Source organism: Montipora foliosa, chromosome 12 (assembly GCF_036669935.1).
Source record: "Montipora foliosa isolate CH-2021 chromosome 12, ASM3666993v2, whole genome shotgun sequence".
Lineage (NCBI taxonomy): Eukaryota > Metazoa > Cnidaria > Anthozoa > Scleractinia > Acroporidae > Montipora > Montipora foliosa.
In genome coordinates, this window is record NC_090880.1 from 15,922,743 (window position 1) to 15,945,242 (window position 22,500).

At 40.0% G+C, this 22,500-nt stretch overlaps 2 protein-coding genes across 3 annotated transcripts in view; both read left to right on the forward strand.

The window, feature by feature from the left end:
* The window catches only part of LOC137980023 (short transient receptor potential channel 6-like), a 75,930-nt gene extending 69,526 nt beyond the window's left edge, over nt 1-6,404 (forward strand). For both annotated transcript variants that reach the window (XM_068827343.1, XM_068827344.1), the window contains exons 15-16: nt 1-135; nt 3,720-6,404. The exon at nt 1-135 is cut by the window's left edge and continues 83 nt beyond it. In XM_068827343.1, coding sequence (XP_068683444.1) covers nt 1-135; nt 3,720-3,731 — 147 coding nt within the window. In that variant the 3' untranslated portion in view covers nt 3,732-6,404. The remainder of the gene's footprint in view (nt 136-3,719) is intronic.
* A 4,471-nt stretch (nt 6,405-10,875) lies between these two features.
* Nucleotides 10,876-11,973, forward strand: LOC137980888 (uncharacterized). The gene has a single exon (XM_068828290.1). The coding sequence runs from the start codon at nt 10,876-10,878 to the stop codon at nt 11,971-11,973; it is 1,098 nt and encodes a 365-aa protein (XP_068684391.1).
* Nucleotides 11,974-22,500: the final 10,527 nt, after the last annotated feature.

Genomic DNA, 22,500 nt, shown 5'->3' on the forward strand with positions numbered 1-22,500 from the left:
TTTACACTGAATGGCAAGAAGATTGTTGTCATGGGAAAAGAAGATGAAACATATCGTATTTCTTATTTTGATGTTTCTAAGGAAGCCTTACATCCTTACATAGCCTTGAGTGATGGGTCGAGCGTTTTAACTAAGGTAAGAATTCGTAGGTAGGATTCGTGTATCACCTATTTTCTGTTAACACTGACTTATCCTTTGGAGGTCCATTCAGGTGTACTGTAAATTGCAAAAAGGTGTCTTCAGATTTTAATGAGGACCCAGAAAATGACGTAGTTTTTTTTTTTATACGAGAATATATCACTGCTGAAATGATGTATGAAATGGATCATATATGAATTACGGAAATGAAATCAAGTGCAACGAGGATCCATTCCTCACGGGAACATTAGAACCCACAAATGACCAATTCCCAACGTCAGTGGCTTCATAGCTCAGTTGGTTAGAGCGTCGCACCGGTATCACGAGGTCACGGGTTCAAACCCCGTTGAAGTCCTGAATTTTTCAGGCTTTTGTACGCAATTGCAAAAATTGCGTTCATAACTGCGAGAATCATAGCTTCACTTAATATATCCCTGCACGGCCCTATTTCTTGCATGTAGTTTTTGTGGATGGCAAGGATTGAGACTGTTTTTTTCTGAGGAAAAATGAGTCTTTTTGACTTAGGCTATACAAAAATAGTGATGCAGGTAGTTGCGAAAACTTGAATTCGAAAGTTAATTCAGTTGTGGCCTGTGACGTACTGGGATTTATCACACATCATACTGGCTAAGTAGGCGATATAAATCGCAAGAAGCCATTGTCTATATAGTTATATGATCTGAGAAAAGCCGGAACAAGTCGAATGATGAGTACGGGAGCCTTTAATTCCGAGCAATAAACCCCTGACCTGGCGTGATTCAACCCCCTTTTCTCCTCTCCTTTCCTCCTCTTAGTTAAGGCAATTCCTCAAGCCTGTACTTAACTTTTTTGACCCATGTCTGCGCTTGCGTGTGTTTTTATTGATTTATTAATTTACAAATTTACTTCCTTACTTATTTTAGTTACCGACTTATTTATTTATTTATTTACTTTTTTCTTTACCGCGGCTTTAGTTAAAATACGTATCTTATCAAAAGAACTGCGAATTTGTTGCTGTCTCAAATCTGTTTTGTCGAAATTGAACAAGCAAATTGGCAAAATCTATAAATTTCATCCCACCAACTAGACTGGAGTGTTGATACTCGAACGGTACACTTAGTGAATCTTTGCGTTATGATTTGCACAGTTTAATCAACGCACGGTTTTCTACTCTCTCTCTACCCTCGCCCAATGGTTATCATACACGTCATTATGCATATAATTACTTGGACCTCCCCTCTTGGTTGGTGTAAGCCTACAAAGCGTCGCACGTACTCCCTTAAAAATTGACAATAGCAATTTTTGCAATCTTTCACAAAAGGTCATTCAACCCATCATTGCACAGTCTATTCTAAATCTCGGTTCTCTTCCTCGACCTGCATCTGCCTTTCATTCCTTTCAGGAGCTCTCTGGACTGCAGGTTTCCTCACTCTTTCGTTTCCGATGATGATCTCTCTTCATCTCTTCTTGGTGTCTGCATTGTTTCAATATTCCTGTTCCACCGCTTAAACCTGTGATCTTTCAATATTCCAACCCTTCTACTCATCAAAGCTAGCCAATAACTGTGCTTTCCTTCAGCCATAGTAGGAGAAATAATCTCAAGTGGATCATAGATAGCTCCGAAGTAGCTAGGCATAGTTCGCTCGGTCACAGGATGATTCTCTGAGAAGTGGCTTGCAGGGAAATCCAGAATTTCGTATTCTTTGTCCCACGTATGTCGCAAAGTCTTGCTAGGACTTGCTATGTTCGGGGGCCTAATATTTGATTCCATCTGTTACTAGGGAACTTAGCGGTCTCAAGGATAACGGTGCTCTCTTGTTTGAATTCTGTCATATTCTTCTCATCCCTCATGCTTGCATGAGGTTGTCGACATATCTGCTTTCCCTCAGTACTCTTACTGTATCTCCAAAGTGTGGTCCTTGCAGTTTAAAGTGATACTGCAGTGGCTCCTAACAAGAACGGACTGGCCTCAACTCCAAACATCACTCGTGTAAATCTCAGGTGCTTCTCAATGGACAAGGCGTGGCACTCGCCTCCAATACCATGCGCACCTTTGTAGTCACTTCACTTTGCTTTACAACTGGTTTACGCGGCAAGTAGAACACCCTTTCGCCAACAGGTTTCTGAAGGACTTCTTCTATGCCCGTTCTCAAATGCTCATCGATCTAATATTGTGAATCGAAGGGGAATGGAACCAACGACTATGCGATCCCGCTGCTTTAGGCTTGATTATCTCCCTCACCACATTAACTATTTTCAAACTGCGATGATTATTGTAACTTGACTCAACATTCGTAGTTCATATATTTGACATTTCATATATTCTCAATTATAAGTAAGCCTGATTCGCTTTCTCAATGTGTATCGTTTTATAATACACGTAGACTAGGAAACATTTTCTCTCAAAGTGTAACTTAAGTTTCGAAACACTTCATTTACTACACTTTATTTTATTGTATATTCAACAGAATATCACGTTTCTGATTGGTCAATGACGAATGCATAAATAGGTTATATAGTGCATTTCGGAAGTTGATATGGAAACAGACCGATGTTGTAGTTTTGTTGAGTAGATAATACTTAAAAAATCGAACGAAATGATATATAAAACGAATCATACATTGAACTACGGATATGAAATCAAGTAAAGGTATGATCCTCACAGTAATTAACGCAAATTTAGCAATTGCGTAGAGAAGCCTGAAAATTTTAGGACTAAAATTGCGTTCATAACTGCCAGGATCACTTGATTAAATAGAAAACCGCATGAACTTGCTCGTTCATTTTGTGATTTAGGGTCATTCGTGTCATTTTGAAAGTTCCACTACGGCTAATACAATTTTTGGGAACTTTAAAAACATTTACTCTTGCTGATAAATCACGAAATGCACTTGCGTTCATAGGATCTTTTCCTTTAGATATTCTTAAGTCATTAAAAAAATTATAACGTTTCTGCACTGATCTACGAAGTGATCCTCTGTAACTGGTAAATAAGTATGGGTAATCAAATGGTGACGCGTGAAATTAGGGAATAATTTCACTCGCGTTTTGTCCAAATTCAAATAATTTCCCGAGCCTTTAGGCGAAGGAAATTACTTGATTTTGGACGCCATTTTATCACCATATGAAAAGTTGCCATGGCAACAATGTAATTTCACATGTGAAATTATAAATTAACGCTGAAATTTCGCGGCAAAATTAAGGAGTAACTTGTCACCCATGTTATTAAGGATATTACATGGCCGCGCGAAGATACGAAATTTCTCTTCGAGTGTTGAAAGATATTTCACGAGTGAAATATTTTTCAACACTAGAAGAGAACTTTCGTATCTCCAAGCGGTCATATAATATTCTATTTATTATATTAACACCAATGAAATACTAAAGCATTTCACGAAAGGCATCGAAAGGCGCGATTTTTGTATGTAACCATAGCAACAGTAATCTTTTTACGTGTGAAGATATCATGTTTTCGCGCGAAATCTCACTTAGTATTTCACTGGTGTTTATATAATAAATAGCGTTTCGTGGAGTTGAGGAGAACCAATAACATTTTATCCTTTTCAATAATACTTACGCAATCATTTTTTCTTTGCATCTAGATTTGTCCCTAGGCAAAGGCACCTTTTCTGGAAGAAATAAATCGAAAACTTGAAATGATTATGGAAAAAATGAATACATCACAAGAGGCTTCTCTCTGATTACAAGTTTTGGCTAATGCTTGTAACAATACGGTACGTGTTCTGATAACCCAGGTCGAGTGAGCCCATCAGAACAATAAAGACATAATATCCGACGTACAAAATGTAATAACTAACAACTATTCACCGAAGAGGAGGTGGCTAGTGGTTGATGTTTACGATTTTTTTGTAAATGCCCAAAATTAGCCACCGACACTGAGGTGACTAGTTGTTTTATCATATTCTTAAACAGTGAGATAATATAGCACAAAAAGACGAGTTTAACATCTTTTTAAGCAGCGATTACAATATTTTCGGACTCAAACCCCTTGTGAGTTGCTCGGAGGTGACTAGCAAAGGATAGTTGGAGTTTGAGTAGCCAATCAGAGCGCGCCTTCAAAGCTCTCCACTTACACGGTTTTAAAATATACTTAATAGCATTATTGGTGATCACTGTTGGTCTTCACAGAATCGTCCTTCGTCATTTACTGATATAGCATATTTTTTGTTACCAGTAAAATAGGTATCCATTGTGTGGGCTGTTAGGCATGACTAGCATGTGTGCTTATCGAGAAATTGATATTGTAAATGTTAAAGTGCTTGTCACCTTTTTTTTTTTAATTTGAGGAAAAAACAAGAACCCTCCCCGAAAAGTAATTCTAAATTAAACCCATTTATTTACAGTTCCGGACATTTTTTCAAGGCTTAAAATGCATCAAAAAGCATATTTCGGATTCCTGTGCTGTTTTGACCGAGCGACGAAGTCCTGCGCTGATGACGTAGCAGGAGTAACTCACTTCGCATTCACGCAAACATTTCACTACCAACGATGCAGCAACTTACTCCTCCTACGTCACCGGTCCCAGTCCCCTTTCGCGCTCGACAAAATTTTGAATGTGCCAAAAAGACGTTAAGTACGTAGAATTCTCGAATCATTTTTGAAAAATTTTATCGACGTACCATTTAACTTTTCTTCAAAAAGGTAAAAAGAGGGTGATAGGCACTTTAATTTGGGTGAAGTTTATCCACATTTATTGTTGTTCAATAACTTGTATAAAGCCTACCGAGGCCAACGCATTTCGCGTATTTTTCTGATTCTGGTTTTTACTCTCACGTTGTTTCAATCGTACCTAAGCAATCGGACCCAAAGATGTAATGTAAATGGAAGACTGCCAACCCCTCGCACTGTTACTTGTGTGGGTTCCGCAAGGCAGCATAATTAAGTTCCTTGCTTTTTTAACGTATATATTAACGATCTTCCTAACTGCCGCCGGGGAGTTTCCCCGAGAATGTTCGCTGACGATAACAATCTAACCCTAGCTTCAGAACTCAGTAAACTTAACTGTTGGCTGGGAGCCAACAGGTTGAGTTTAAATGTGTCTAAGACCGAGTTAATGATAATTGGATCTAGGTAGAGATTAAGCACTCAATGTGACGAGGTTGATATTCCAATTGATGACGAAATTATCGAGTGAGTAGATCACACTAAATCCCTGGATCTTATTACTGGTGATCGGCTTTCTTGGTCAAATCACTTAGACGAAATATGCAGGAAAGTTTCTCAGCAATAGGAGCCTTAACTAATACGGCACTTTATCTCCGTTAATACCGCGCTTCAAATTTATTACGCTTTAATATAACCGCATTTTGATTATTGCAGTCCTGTCTGGGATTGTTTAAGTGGCCATTCGAGTGATAAGCTGCAAAAATTACAAAATCGTGCAGCCAGGGTAATTACTAAATTACCCTATGATGCGAGCTTCAACCTCCTTCTCGATACTCTTAAGTGGGAGAAACTGTCCCTTCGACGTAAAAAGCCTAAAGCCCTTATTATGTATAAAACAATTCATTTTCTTTTCCCGGAACGCGTTGCTGAATATAACTTGAGAAAGGTAGAAGGGAAACTTACTCTGCCCAAGCCAAACGATCATTTAAAAAGAAGTTTGTGTTATAGCGGGGCATGTTTGTGAAACAATTTGCTTCCATAGCAGTATTCACATTAGAGGATGGGAAACTCGTCAGACGGGTAACCCGTCTAACGAGTTTCCAGTCCTAGTGTGTATTCGCGATGAAAAAGTTATCTGACTTACCGACATGAATTCAAATTAGGACGAGTTTTTAGGACGGGTTAAGATGCTCAGGTACTGGTGCGAGATGTGCGTGGTTACCTAGCCAGCAGAAAACAGAACGCGCCTGGCTGTTTCTAGTATTTCCAAAGTATGACAACACAGCGGCAAAGATGTTTGTCTGTTTGTCAGTCCAGGATTTGTTTTTCTGCGTTTTAGAACGCTTCACCTTCTTCTTCGGCGCCATTTTGTTTTCCCAAAGTGCTCTGCTTTCGTTCTAGTTCCAGTCTAATCGGCGCACTTTCTCCTAAATCTCGACCTGGGAACCCGTCTAACTGTGAATTCGTGATCATTTTGACGTGTTTCTCGTCTAGTCGGGAAACTCGTCTTTAAAAACTCGTCGACTCAGACGGAGAAGTGGAGGGGTAAATTTGGACGAGTTTCTCGTCTAAAACCCGTCCCGACCCGATTACTCGTCTCTAGTGTGAATTCGGCCAATACTTAAGAAATGCTGAATGTATTCAAGGCCTTAGCTAGAAATTTTCGCCGGGGGGGGGGGGGGGGGGAAAGTCGTTACGAGGGTCTGGGAAAATGCTCCCCCAGAAATTTTTGAAATAGAGATACAAGAAGTGCTACTTTGCAGGCACGTTGGCAAGTGTTTTTGCGGCAGTGTGCGCTAGCCTGTAGGGGCTTCCGAGGGCTATCAATTCACTTTTTTCATCGCTGGTCAACAGAATAGCGGACTTCCGCAGCCTGTAAAGGGTTTTTAAAAGTTTAGAAAGACAGGTACTTTTAGAGGTTAAGGTTTTGTAAACTACTGGTTTTACCAGCAATTTGTGTGTACCCAATAAAGTTTTTTTTAATATGATTATTAGTATTAAACTATTGATGTATCGCTAACTAACAGATTAGTTTATGATGTCTCCAAATTGATTTCCTTTAAAAATACATTTATCAATCAAGACGAGCGAATCGGTTGTGAAATGTTTTAAAGGTAATATCAGTAAAGTTTAAATTGTCTGCCTAACACCCCAGAAAAAGACATGATATTGGGCCGTTAAAGCGTATAATTAAGCAGGAATCTGCCATATCAGATTCCCGCACGGTAATCATGTAAAATAGTTGTAAAGCGTTTTTTACTTTCTTTTTTTAGCTTAAATGACAATTTTCCGCGTTTTAAATAAAGTTTTACCATACGCCACCTACCTTACTTTACTCTCATTGTTAATAAGTTGTGACATGAGAGTATACTAAGCCACACAATTGTATGAGTGTGTATTGATTTATTGATTGTAAATAAAATATGTGGTGTGCTTGGCGTTTCCAATTGCTTCATCTTCTGTAGACTCGCCTGATCTGCTGTCTTGAAAGACTTGTTGGCCATCGGGATATGTTACCGTGAAACATTGAATTAATCTTTTTGAGATAATCGGATCCCTCTTAACGTGCTTTTCATTTTCCGACTACTTGGACCACAGGGAGACGATCGTGATATATTTTTTCATGTCACCATCGTGACAGGTGAAAGCGTTTTCAAAATCAGTTGTCAACGCTTTCGAATCACAACAATTAACTAGTTTACGAGCAATAGAGCCAGCACAAGTTTTACTTGAGTGGGGATGCCTTCTTTTAACAGCTCTAGTTAAGAAGTCTCAGATAATATTATGATGAAACTGGACTCAGAATTTGCAGGGAACTGAAAAAGTCCTCAAGTTGCTTCTTTGCTACATGATGTTGACAATCAGCATGCTCCATCCAATATCTCAAATCTATTTACTCGTACGAAACAAATTCATTCCTATTCCACGCGGTTTACAATAGCTGGAAACTTCCACGTAGAAATGCCGAGAACAAACCAACGGTTATTGTCCTTCTCTAGAATTGGTACAAAAATATGGAATGGTATCACCCCTGAAATTCGCCAGCCTAAGAAAACACACTTTAAACGTAAATTGAACGAATTACTTCTGAAGTTTCTTAAAATTGAGGAGAGGAATGTTGATATGCGCTACATCAATCTTTCGAAGTATATGGCTTTTCTTTAACAGTTACGTACAATACCTTTGATCATTTATTTATTCATTATTCTTTATTCTTTATTTTTTTTATTGTCGTTTTTTGTTTCTGTAATTCTTGTAAATGTTTAAGTGTCTTTGTTTACTTGTGAGAGACAGTAATAATGTCGCAGTGTAAGTGGCCGGCCCAGAATAGCAATGCTAACTGCGGGCCGCTATGGTCTTGTTTGAATAGTTATGATTTGTTTGTAAATAAAGTTAAAGTTAAAGTTAAAGTTAAAGTGCGCTCCGCTAAAGCCAACCACAATCGGAACGTTAACCTCATTCAGGAAAACATTGATTACTCAAAATCTTTCTGTGAAGAGAGTGCTTCCTAATGACAAGAAATTATTTCGGAGTGCTTGATTCACATAATTAACCTTTCCTCTTCATCTGGAGTGGTACCGGACGACTGGAAGTCTTCAAGAGTTGTTCCGTTATTCACGTCCGGTAACAGAGAAGAAAGGGATGACTATCGCACTATTTCTATTCTCCCAGAATTTTCCAAAATCGCCTAGAAAGTCGTATACAATCAATTGTCTCGTTATTTAAACGCTAACAATCTCTTGTCGTCCTTTCAATCTGGCTTCCGGAAGAAGTTCTCCACTGAAAGAGCTGTCACCTTTTTTGTGGACGGAATCCGGAGAAATATGGATAATGGTCTTCTCACTGGGGCGGTCTTCATTGACCTGAAGAAGGCCTTCGACACGATAGACAACCATGGCATATGGCATATGTAGCAGGACTCTTCTTTGGTTTTCTAGCTATTTGCTAGGCCGTTTCCAACGCGTAGAGGTCGACAAAGCTGTCTCCTCGCCCCTGGATATAGTTTCTGGTGTCCCTCAAGGGCCAATTTTGGGGCCCCTGCTCTTTATATTGAACATAAACGACATGCCCTCCGGCATCTGCTTCTCACAAGTTCTGCTTTATGCAGACGATACAGTGTCGTTTTTTGCCGTTAAAACTGCTATTGAGTTAGAAACAAGCCTTAACAATGATATCAACCGTATTTCTTCGTTGATGCTAGAAAATAAGCTTTTTCTGAGTATGAGCAAGACTGAATATGTAATTTATGGCTCATATTGAATTCTCAACTAAAGGGAGACTTTTTCGTCAATTAGATGACTTCGAGTAGATGTACATCTCCTTTTATTGATGTCGGCCATGTAACAGTTTTCTTAGTGTTTTTTACGTTTTAGACTTTTTGTATTTTTACTTAAAACTAAAAATACAAAAAGTCTATTTTAACTTTTAGACTTTTTTTTACCTTTTAGACTTTTTTTTATTATTAAAATACTTAAAAAAGTATTTTAATAACAGGACCACCCCATTTGATACCAGTGCTTATAACACTGAAGGGGTTATCCTGTATAATCATCATATATGATGAGGTGTCGACCTGCGTTTGGTCTCTTCCTCTTATTCTCTCTTTTTTTCCTTACTGCTCGGTCGCTTGACAACGAAAACCACGGCAATCGGTTTCTAAATACTCAATGTCATTTCTAACACTCTTCTGCCCAGGATGAAAGCATATTGGCTGTGCAAAATCGAGATTTGGATGCCTCATCGTTTCTGGCCTCGAGTAAATTAGGTTCCGCTACGAGATTAGGGAACAAAACATGCATTCTTCTGATGATACCGCCATTGTTACTGGATTCATGGAATTACAATAATGGAATGACTTGCTATTATGAGATCTGCCGCGGGTACTATTTCCTGCTGCGTCATCCTACTTTCCGCAGACGCTTGAGTATCAGAATACACAAAAGGCACAAACGCCCGTGCATTTATTACTCTGGATCAAGTGCGACATTTCATCCTCTACTGAGAGGTGAATTAGTATTTAAACTTAACCCGGGTCCCACAGGGATCAGGAGAATACTGGCAATAGTGTCCTCGCGAGACGTCAATGTAAACAATAATACAGCGGCCTCGACTGGTGATCGTCGGAACATCAAAAATCTTATCAGGATTACTTGTTGTCTCATCAACCCTATTCCGCTACGACCGCTGAATTTCTGCTCATGGAATTTCCAGTCCACTACGCAATCTCGCCTTATATCTCATAAGGATTCCAGACCACGCAAATTCACGAGTGAAAATTTGACAATAAAGTTGACAGTTACTTGTGAAACTACATTGTTCGTGGTTAGTCTTACGAAGCTCGTTTCATCCCGACCAAGGAACTCATCAAAGACCTTTCTGCTTGGCAAACTCGTTTGGCATCACGCCAAAAGTCCCGTTCGCTAAAAAAATGATCACAGCAATCTCGCCTTATATCTCATAAGGATTCCAGACAGCGCAAATTCACGAGTGAAAAATTGACAATAAAATTGACAATAAAGTTGACAGTTACTTGTGAAAATAAAGAAAGGTCTCTGATGAGTCCCTTGGTCGGGATAAAACGAGCTCCGTAAGACTAACCACGAACAATGTATTTTCACAAGTAACTGTCGACTTTATTGTCAATTTTTTCACTCGTGAATTTGCGCGGTCTGGAATCCTTATGAGATACAAGGCGAGATTGCTGTCATCATTTTGTTAGCGAACAGGGCTTTGGGCGTGATGGGATTTGGCTATCCTCGGATGATGAGGCGGTTAGAGCTGAATGCACTCCTATAATAATTGGATACATGTTTCATGATCAAATACGCTATCAGCGATGTGGGGGTGGTATCGATCTGCTGTCTCGCACATAACTGTCCTAGACCTTTCACACTGCTGGAGAAAAAATCTCGTTTGAGTATATTAAATATATTGTCATCTCAGGAAACAGCATAGTCAAAGTTGCCATTATCTATCGGACACTGTACTCAGAAAAACACCCAGTAACGGTATCCACCTTTCTCGGCGAATTTGCTGAATACCTAGAATCAATTGTGCTGACATCTGAACGTCTCCTCATTGTAGGAGACATGAGTATTTATGTGGACGTCCGCGGTAGATCTCTTGAAGTGCATGGAGCTTACACAACACGTGATTGCTCCAACTAACCGTTCTGGGCACACTTTAGACTTGATCATTACACGGGACTTGGAGGGACTTGTTCAGACCACGCCTATCTCTGACAGTTTCTTGTCAGATCATTGTACTGTTCTATCTGAACTAACTCTCCGTATGCCGGCTACAACTGTTGAGGAGATCTGCTACCGGAAGACTAAGGCTATTGACATTGAATCGTTCAAGGATGATCCCAGGGAATCGAAGCTATGCCAGGATCCACCCGATGCACTTGCTGACCTTGTTTCCTGTTACGGTTCTACCATGACTAACCTTTTAGATAAACATACTTCACTTCGAAAGAAGACTATCACGGTTCGTCCGCGGGTTCCTTGGTTCAATAACGAAATCAAAGAAACCAAGCGTTTACGTAGACGGTGTGAAAGAATATGGCGAAGGACGGGGCTCGAGTCAGACAGGGTTAATTTCATTAAGGCACGCAATCATACAAATCACGTGATGGAGCAAGCAAGGCGTGACTATTATTTCAACGTTATTAATGAAAACGATTGTGATCAAAGAAAGCTTTTCAAGATGGCCAGTGCACTGCTAGGAGGGTCGTCACAGGAACAATACCCCAAGTACTCTGACCCTACTTTGCTTGCTAATGATTTTGGGAGATTTTTCTACAAAAGATCGATGTCATACGCTCAAAGCTGGATAGAATTGACTCCTCATTTAGTCAGCCTGACCATTCGGATCAGGAGTAGCATCCATAAGCATTCGTATGCTGGCACACCCTTCACTAACGCCCAGCCTATATCCTCTGAAGGTATAAAAAAACTGGTGCTGAATGCCCCAAACAAGACCTGCGACAATGACCCCGTACCTATCAAGATTGTTAAAGACTACATCAACAAACTCTTACCGACCATTTCCAACATGGTTAATCTTTCGCTCAGTGGTGGTCACTTTCCGGACATTTGGAAAGAGGGTTTAGTGAGACCAAAGTTAAAGAGAGTCAACATGGATCTGATAAAGAAAAATTACTGGCCCCTCGGCAATCTAGCACTCCTTTCAAAGATCACTGAAGGCAGCTGCACTACAAATCTCTGATCACGTGTCGTCCAATCAGATGCTTCCAGAATTTCAGTCAGCCTACCGCAAAAATCACAGCACGGAAACTGCCTTACTGCGCATGCGCAACGACATACTCGTCAACATGAACAAACAACAAGTCACATTACTAGTTTTCCTAGATTTAAGCACTGCTTTCGATATAGTAGACCATGCCATATTACTGCGGCGCCTGGAATACAAATTTGGAATTAAAGATCAAGCAGTAACGTGGTTCAAATCCTATCTGTCGAATAGATCCCAGCGTATTGTAATCGAGAGTGCAAAATCAGACAGTTTTGATTTGAAGTTTGGTGTGCCACAGTGCTCCTGTCTCGGCCCAATGCTGTTCTCCCTTTACACCAGTGAGCTATTTGATGTAATTAGCCAGCACCTGCCAACAGCGCCGCACAGTTATGCCGATGATACCGGTATTTATCTGGCTTTCAATCCAACGTGATGATTCCGATCAAGACGCCGCCATTGCAGCAATGGAAGCGTGCCTCTGTGGGATGATCAATGATAAACTCATGATCAATGATTCCAAGACTGAGTTTATGATCATTGGGACGAAGGCGCAGCTACAGAAAACTAAAATCGCTGCTCTAACCATTGGCGAATCCATCATCTCACCGAGCACGGAACCCCTTAGAAACTTGGGGGCCTGGTTTGACTGCCATTTCAACCTGAACTTCAACATAACCAAAACTTGTAGGAGTGCTGTTTTTTCATCTACACAATATTAGACGCGTCCGAAAATATCTAAGCATAGAATCTGCCGAGAAATTAATCCTCGCTTTCATCACAAGCAGGTTGGACTATTGTAATGCACTTTTACACAGATTACCCTACTGCGCTCTCACTAAACTGCAGCGTGTTCAAAACGCAGCTGCAAGAGTCCTATACCTAGCACCACGGTACTGCCATATCACACCTATATTTTACAAATTACACTGGCTACCTGTAACGTTTACAATAGATTATAAGATTATTATAATCACTCATAAAGCAATTCATAGTACAGCTCCTAATTATTTATCATCTCTCGTTTACTTTAAACCTAATTCTTCCTACAGCCTCAGATCAAATAACAAATATCTGCTTTCAAATCCAAATTTCAGGACTCTCCCTACTCTTGGCGATCGAGCCTTTGTAGCTGCCGCTCAAAACTGTGGAATGATCGTCCGTTAGATCTTAGATGCACTTCCAATTTTAAAGTTTTTAAACGTAATTTGAAGACTCACCTTTTTAAAAAAGCTTTTCCTGATATACTATTGTAATTAATAGACTAGATAATTACTCATTCGTGTAATTTTGACTATATATTGTCATATTTTATATACTGGTCATATATTGCTCTTTTATTCTAAGGCGCATTTGAAAACTGCATAGTTGAATTTGCGCGGTATAAATAAATGTCATTATTATTATTATTATTATTATTATTATTATTATTATTATTATTATTATTATTATATAAACCAGCATGAGCGTTAGCCCTACTAATGGCAATGGCCCACTCTTACAAGGACAGAGAAAAACTCTGACTGGGGTGGGAGTTGAACCCGCGTGCTTCGGAGGAGATCACCGCTACTCAACCGACTGACCTACAAGGTCAGACCGGAGTGAATCGTGGGAATTTAAGATGTCAATGTCAAGGAAATGAACATGTATAAGTACAAGTTTTGCAAACGTTAGCCGTGTAGCAGTTATTATTCACAGTCTGAACTATTATTTAAGACTGTTGTTGTTAAGGCTGTCCTAACTATTATGGACGGCTATTGCTGCTTAATGAGAGTATATTATTGGTAATATGGAAGCTATTTAAATTGTCGATCAGTTGAAATGTCGCTTTGAGCTGGAGCAAAGTGGTTTTAACTAGGCAGGATCGGGATGAAATGCTCACTGCCGCGGGATGCGGGATTGAAAAAAACTTATTTTGGACCCTCAATGTCGTCACAAGTCACAGCTTGCTGTCGCTGAATTGGATTTTGGTGTTTTTCGCCTGTCGTCAACGGGAATCCAAACCAGTCCTGACTTACTTAAGTCTATTAGGGATTTTTCTCGCCCAAGGAACCTCACGGATCTTCGCTCATGGTTCGACTTAGTAAACCAGCTTGGTAATTTCTTCAAAGAAAGTATGGCTCCCTTTCGCCCTCTTCTTACAAAGGACGCAGTCTTCCAATTGTTACCTGAACACAGCCATGCCTTCGTTGAAGTAAAATATCGTTTGAGTACGGCGTCTACTTTGACATATTTTGGTGTCAATCTACAAACGATTCTTGCTACTGATGCATCTCGCGGGATTGGACTTTGTTCTCCATCAGTTGGTAGATGGTGTGTGGAGACCTGTACAAGCTGGTTCAAGTTTCAGGACTTCCTACAGAAAGCCGTTATGCCATGATAGAGTTTGAGGTGCTGGTTGCTTGCTGGGCTATGCAGAAGTGCTACATGTGCCTTCAGGGATTACACCACTTTCCCTTGATTACTGATAATCAACCTTTCGTTCCAGTCTTGAACTGCATGGGAATTTCAAATGTTCAAAATCCCAGACTTCAGCGACTTATGATGAAGATGCTACCTTAATCCCTTACTGCACAATGGGTCAAAGGAAAATATCACTTGGCAGCAGACGCTCTTTCGCTCTTTTCCGTGGAACAGCCGTCACTCGACGACGAATTGTGTGATGCTGAAGCTGCTGGGCACATGCACTTTGCTGACTTGTTAGGGCATAGTCAACGTATTTTTTTTGATGGGGTTAAATCAGATAGCTTCGATTTGCCCTTCGATGTTCCACAAGGCAGCTGTCTGGGTCCACTTCTTTTTGTGGTTTACGACTCAAAGCTCTTAGATATAATACAAGTGCATCTACCTGATGCTTATTGCCTCGCTGATGACACTCAGCTCTACTTGTCTTTTAATCCCAAGATCCCGACGAATCAGACAGAGGCGGTGTGCGCCATGGATAGATGCATTAGTAACATAAGAAAATGGATTTACCAGGACAAACTAAAAATTAATGATGATAAGTCTAAATTTATTATTATCGGATCCAGACAGCACCTGTTGAAAATTAATACTTGTACAGTCCGTGTTGGCACAACAGACATTAAGCCCGTGTCTGAAGTGCGCAATCGTGGCTCCTGGTTTGACTGTAACTTCTCCATGTCTTCCCATTTTTCTGGCGCTACAATATTAGGCGAGAGATAAATTGGAAATGGTTCTGCATGCTTTCGTCACAAGCAGAATTGACTATGGCAATGGACTTCTTTATGGACTTCCATATTGTGAAATAACCAAACTTCACAGAGAACAGAACGCAGCAGCTCGGTTACTAACTTCCAGCTGCAAATACGACCATATTACGCCCGTTTTGCAAGAATTATACTGGTTGCCAGTTAGGTATAGGATACATTTTAAAATTTTACTTTTAACTTTTAAAGCACTAAATGGTATGGTACCAGCTTATATTAGCGATTTAATTAATGTAAGAAAGCACGCACGCTATTCACTGCGTTCTGATTCAGGCACTATTCTATTACATCCAGTGGGGACAAAGAAAAAGTCTTTTGGTGACAGATCTTTTAGTGTAGCTGCGCCTACACTGTGGAACGCGTTCCCTGCAAGACTGTGCAATATTGATTCTAATTTAACTTTTAAATCTTGTCTTAACAACAACACCTTGGGAGAAGCTGGGTCTTGACCGTTGCAGTCTTAATGGACACGAATACCTCATTATCAACGACTACTTTTCTTTCTTTTCTGAACTACGTGATCTAAAGAAAACACTACGGCGCCCCTCGCTTAAGGAACCCTATATAAGTCGTCTCCGATGGTGGTCCCCAATATACTTCTAAGGGGTTTTGCCAAAGACTGGGGTTTCCTACATACCCTCGATCACATCTCCTACTCACCTCTAGTCAAATGGTAAGGCTGAGGCCACCGTAAAGAATGTGGAAAGCTGTTTAAGAAATGTGGCTCTATGAATGACGAGGTCTGGAAAGAAATGCTGGCAATCCGCAATACACCACTCTCTCAATTCTTGCGGGAAGAGCTCGCACCTTGCATGACCTTCTTCCACGGTTACAAAACCTGAAGGAAGAGATTCTGACTCCCAATACAAGGCAACGAATCTTACATGACAAGAGAAAAGAGGAACGCAACTATGGCCAACATAGCAGAATCCTTCGTCCACTCCATCCACGATCACGCGTGGCAGTTCGCTCTCGTACTGACACCGTTTAGTCCCTTCTTCGGACTATTCTTGAACTCCCTCCCCATCGTACCTTCGTGGTCCAAACTGACAAGAGTTCAGTACTCATTCGGAACAAAAGATACTTAAACCCTGTACCCTGGCCTTTGTTCTTTCACGTCCTCGTTTTGTTCAAATCGTAATCTTTCATCTGCTGTGGGGGAGTGGAGATGTTGTTGCTTCTGGTGGGGAAGGAGGATGTGTTGTTGCTTGCTGAGGGTCTGGGGACGAGCTAGGGACCACGTGAAATGTGAATCGAACAGTGATCGTGGCACTGGCTGAACAATTTTAAAAGCTATTGTCATTTAAAGGGGACTCCACTATGTATATAATCATTTCATTGAGTCCTTCACGGAAACAACCTGCTCACAACTGTGTGGCTTCATATCTCTGTCGGTAGAGCATTGCACTGGAATCGCAGAGTTTATGGGTTTGAATTCCGTTGGAACAACCTGAATTTCTCTGGTGTCTGTAAGCGAGAACTGCTTAAATTGTGCAATCAATTCAGTGCGAAGATCACCTCTCTCATTCGTCTATAACTTGCACTTTAATATACATTCATTTCAAAACATTTTACGCTTGTAACAAGAGAGCTTAATTAAGCTGAAAACGTGACAATAGAGAGTTGGGATATGTCTTTATGCTTACACAGGGGCGGATTTAGGGGGGGGGGCGGGCGAGGCGGCCGCGGCCCCCCCTTTCAGTTCGTCGGAGATTTTTTTTTGTCAAAAGATACAATAATTTTATCATTTTGTAAGCAGTCTGTTGGAGCTTTTGATTTTTTTAGCTAAAGCGTGATTTTTCGCTAATAGTATGACCAAAGTTGTGCGAATAAACTTTCAACTTACAGGCGCTAATATTATCCTTTCGAAATGAGGAAGAAGACTGGATGCGAAATACTTGTCTACAGTCAACCTATCTTACAGAGACTGTAACAACGTAAAATCTTAATGCCTATATATATAATTATATATATTTTGTGACTTTGAAGCGTCAAAAACCATGCATCATTATAACCATAACTTATAATTTTATTCAATATGGAATCTTGATACATTACGTTCCAGATTGCACCAGAGTGCATGTAAGAGTACCCAAATTTTGAAAATTTTCTGGGGGGGGCATGCCCCCACACCCCCCTAGAAAGTAGCGCCTAAGGCGCTACTGAGGCGCGCTAACGCGCGCTGATTAGTATTCTTCTTCGGCCCCCACTTTCAAAAAATGCTGGATCCGCCCCTGTTACATGTATAACATGTATGGAATTGGTGTCTTTTTCAGCCTCGCTATGTATTCCCAACTAATCATTTTAATTATTTAATTATGTTACTCAGCTAGGCTAGCTTTTTAGTTAATCTGAGTAACTTTTGCCTACTACTTTCCCACTATACATATGTAAATCTTTATTTTCCACTTAAACAAGGTCATAAAGTTGTTATTGTACAGTTGTTGTTGAGGATGATGATGTTTTGTTTGAATGCAGGCGCTGTTTTGAAATAAGCCTGTTCTCCCAACATGATCTCTTCTCTATATTAACGATTACGGTTAATTCGTAATTTGCTTTGAATTTACTATTATCGGTAATTTAGGACACTGTGTCCCAGGACTTGTTGTAGTAGAGAAAGAAAGGAAATAAAAAACCATATCCGTGGAATGGATTTGAACCCGGAGTTAATACTCTATCCGCTTCACTACTGAAGATCAAAACACCGCACTTCCAAAAAGAAACATGCATTTAGTCTCCCATAAAATATCGTTGCAAAAGAATAATAAAAGCTTTGATTTAATTTAAAAGGTGAAGTTTGGTAACCCTCCTTTGGCAGTGTTTGATATTGTTTGTTGCCGAGTGATAATACAGCATTATCAAATAGTGTTCAAAATATCGTCCCTGAGCAGCTAGCGGTGTGGTGGCCAAGTGGTTAGTTAGGTGACGGGTCAATAAACACTCTCAGGTTAGAGTCCTAGATGTCCATACTGTTGGGTTGTCTTCATAAACTATATGAATATTTTCCATAATCGATATCAAACTTTCAGTCTTCTAAATTAACGATAGTAGTAAATTCAGAGCAAATTACGGATTAAAGATAATCGTTAATTCAAGGAGGAGAATGGGTTGGTTCTGCACGCATTCAGTTGGTAAACGGGACGAAAGATGAAGAGGGGCTTGGGACGGGCAGCGAGAAGCGCGATATTGCAAAAAATATTTGCTGTGAACCACGATTTCCCGTTTGTCTTTGTTATTAGTGAATCGTGAGAGCATCTCGGAAATGGTAAATTCCAAGGGCGTAATGCTGCTGTTGTTCAGCGGGGAAGAGCACAAATGGCATTAACTGGGTAGCGAATTATCTATAAAAACCGGGTTGTGATTGTTCAGTTGACGCGTTTCAGGCAATAAAAAATCGTGTAAACGAGCAGATAAAAAATGGCACAACAACGCAAAATTGCAGTTATGGGTAGATATGCCTAAAAAATTCATGACTTCAACGGGGTTTGAACTCGTGACCTCGAGATACCGGTGCGACGCTCTAACCAAATGAGCTATGAAGCCACTGACGTTATCAGCCCTTATGATCGGCTGCGAGTTCATCAAAGGTAGGGATAAGGTGTTTTTCTCTTTTGGTGGCGTGGTTTGCCTCTCGCATGTTGACACATAGTCGCACGTATCCGGATTTCTAGGTGTGGGACCAGTAACTTGCGGTATTTGGTAAAACGATAGAAAACCTGCGAAAGTGTGTGAATGTCAAAATAGCTAGCAACCCAAACAAGCTCGCCAAACTGACGGCCTCACCCGCCTTTGATACCTTCCGCATCTTCTGCGAAGATCTAGCGGCTGTTAGAGAGAAGAAGACCAGGCTGTACCTGAATCGTCTGATTTACGTTGGCTTCACGATCCTAGATCTGTCTTAAGTCCTAATATATGATTTCCTCTACAACTACATGGTCTCAAGGTACGGCTCCTATCCTAAATTGCTTTTTATCAGACACCCATAGCTCGTGCTACGTTGTCAAGACAGATGACCTCTTCCAAAATTTCCTAGAAGACATAGGCTACTTTGAGCCCATTTTCTGTATAGTGCGAGGAACAAAAAGGTGCTGGGGGAAATGAAAGACTAGACCCATGACATACCCATCGAGGAATATATTGGCCTGCGACTGACGATATCTCCATACTGTTCACGGAAAATGACAAACCAGTTGAAAAGAAAACAGAAAAAGGATTTCCAATAACGTGACCAAGAGAAAAATCCAACATCAGGATTATAAGACATGTCTCCTAGAGAAACAAGTGCAGATGGCGCAAATGAATCAAATTCGAAGCCAAAGACCGTCAAATTTATTCACAGACATTAAGCAAAACAAGTCTTTCACCCTATGACGACAAACGGTACATTTTAGCAGATGGATGTCATTATCTCGGGTATGGACATTATTCGATTTAAGCATGTTAAGAGTTCACAGAAGTGTAAATATGTTTTTTTCCCAACGGAAATTGATTGTAATTGTAGTATAACTTGATTAATATTATGAAGATATATATCAATTTCACATGTACGAACGGATGGGTTCTATAATTAAAAAGAGGGTTTAACAAATACGAAATCGCACTGATTTTTGAGTGCAAAAGGGTTGCTAGGATGCTGCTTTGCTTAGATGCTTGCATAACAAGATAGCGGATAATTAATGTTCTCGGCAACTTATCAACGGATTAAGAAGTAAAGTTTGAAGTAAACAGGAGTAAATTATTGAATCCTCGGGGCTTTGGTGTCAATTACTGAAACCAATGATGAAGAAGGAGTACCCTCGAAAACGTTTGGTTCACATTCTTGTGCGCAAATTTGAACTTTCCTTTACCATACTTCTCCTATAGTCGACGTAGTTGGGTCAAGACAATCCATAGCTTCAGCTTTCTCTTTTTATTTGAACAAGTATTCCGTTAAATTCAAGAAAATGTATCTTTTTCTCAATCCGGAAGTCAGTTCGTTTACGCATCCGCAGTTGATCTGAGAACGAGCGCGAAGAAGGGTGAGGAAAACCTTGGATGTAAACAATAGTTCTTGTGGTGATTTTTGCTTGTGAGTGGGTTTTCTGGTCAGCTCACGATATGATGACGTCAGTCACCGGAAGTAACATTTCACTTCCTTAGCAACGCGTGGAAAATCCGTCTGTGGGCCCTTAACAAAAAAAGCACGGCATTGAAAAGAAACTACGAGGTGTGGACAGTGAAGAATTCTTAAAGCCGGTTACAAAGATAAGAGAGAAAATGGACGTAAAAGGCTTAATAAAGAAAAATGTGAAAGAGGAAGGAAACAATGAAAATGAAGACGAAGAAAAAGATTGAAATGAAGAAGACGACCTGACCACCTGAGGCAAATTAATTTTTTAAACAGAACTTTAAATTTTTATTTGCTTCGGTAGAAAGATTACTTTTATGTTTCAAATAAAGAAAGGAAAATCCCCTAAAAATCAAGATCTATGAACAGATAAGTCAAATGAAACGAGAACATAAAAAAATCGATGAAGATACAAAAATATAAATCCAAAGAAAAGTTTAAAAACCATTTTGGTTACTTTTGAGTTCGAATTATATCCCGTATTTCAAACTCACAATTAATCAGCTCCCAGTTGGCATAATAGCTCAGAGGGTAAACCAGTGCAGCGCAATAGAACGGCTGCGATTTCGAAACCAATTCGTGCCTGGATTTCTTCAGGATTTCTTTCCAACTACTAAAGCTTCTACTTAACTGCTTCTTCGACTTTCATATAATACATTTAATCATAAAAATTGCAATTTCCTCGATTGTGATGGGCTTAACCTTTCACCGCAATAAATGCCAATTGACACTCATAGATTTCACTCTGTCTAACTCGCCAATGGGGAAGTCCTCGGCGGTTAAAGGGTAAAAAAAAAAAAAAAAACCTCTCATTTGCCATTAATTCACTGATCGGACAGTTTGTTATTTGACAGTTCAATAAGCCAACCACATTCAAAGTTGTAGTTTAAATCGACCAATCATAACCTTGGTTTCAATGACCATAGAAACAGTGCACAGACTCCTAAATTGACTCTCTTTTTGCAGAGCAACATCAAACAATTTACGCCTCCTTTTTCAAATTTTTGATGCAAAATTTTCCCTGTATTGTAAATTTTATAATTAATTGGTAAGAGGACTTCGTGTTGTCCAGTTCGGTCTGTAATCATCCTTAAACAAATCGGACTCCCGTTGCGCGGTCGTGCGCGATTTTGTTATCCCTCGTATGATTACAGACCGAATTGGACTCCACCCAGACCTATCACTATTACTAACTGTAAGTCATCCATTTCAAATTGAACCTCAGAGATTGTCTTAGTATCCACATAGCAAGCAGAAAATTAAAAGTCACTGCTTACGAGCCAGAAGGCCCATCAGGCCAGAGCTTATCTCCAGTTTCCGTAGCATGAAGCGACTAGGAGTATTTCTACTCCCCGCTGGATGGGATGCCAGTCCATCGCAGGGTTACCCCCAGCATTTCGTCGATACCCATTTATACACCTGGGTGGGGAGAGGCACCGTGAGAGTGAAGGTTTATTCGTATATATGCATGGCACGAAAAGCAATATTAACTATGGCCGTGTAAAAAAAATACCTTTGTGAATAAAAATGCAAATAATCAAATTTGAGAGATTTTATAATTCTAAATGTGGCACTGTTATGTGATAATATATGGAAAATGGAGTAATAACGGATTACACTTTTAAAAGAAGTGAGAAGTGAGTGTGTCTGTCAGAGATAATGTTAATTAATGTCTACAAAAGATAAAGGCTGAAACCAATTGAAATTAGTTAATTTTTCTTGATGCCAAGAGTAATGATAACGTGAGATTTACGCAGCCAATGAATTTTATTTGGTTTGATTGTTTTTTCTATTACCTACGACAGGTTATTTCTAGTATTTTGGAAAAGCCTGTTCGTGGTTTATGAACATTGAACTTATTCTCTGAGATTAATGCTAGAGAGCACTCGCCTCCCACCAATGTGGCCCGGGTTCGATTCCCAGACTCGGCGTCATATGTGGGTTGAGTTTGTTGGTTCTCTACTCTGCACCGAGAGGTTTTCTCCGGGTACTCCGGCTTCCCCTTTCCTCAAAAACCAACATTTGACTTGATTTACTTTCATTGTTCATTTCAGTTTACAGTGTCCACAATTAGCGCTCCAGCGCTAGAACGACGATACACTTAAATAAAGTTCCTTTCCTTTCCTTTCCTTTAATAAAAGAGCCCCATTCAATTTAGCATGTTTA

Excerpts from the sequence above, each read along its gene's own strand:
- LOC137980888 (XM_068828290.1), top strand. The coding sequence starts at position 10,876 with ATGGAGCTTACACAACACGTGATTGCTCCAACTAACCGTTCTGGGCAC.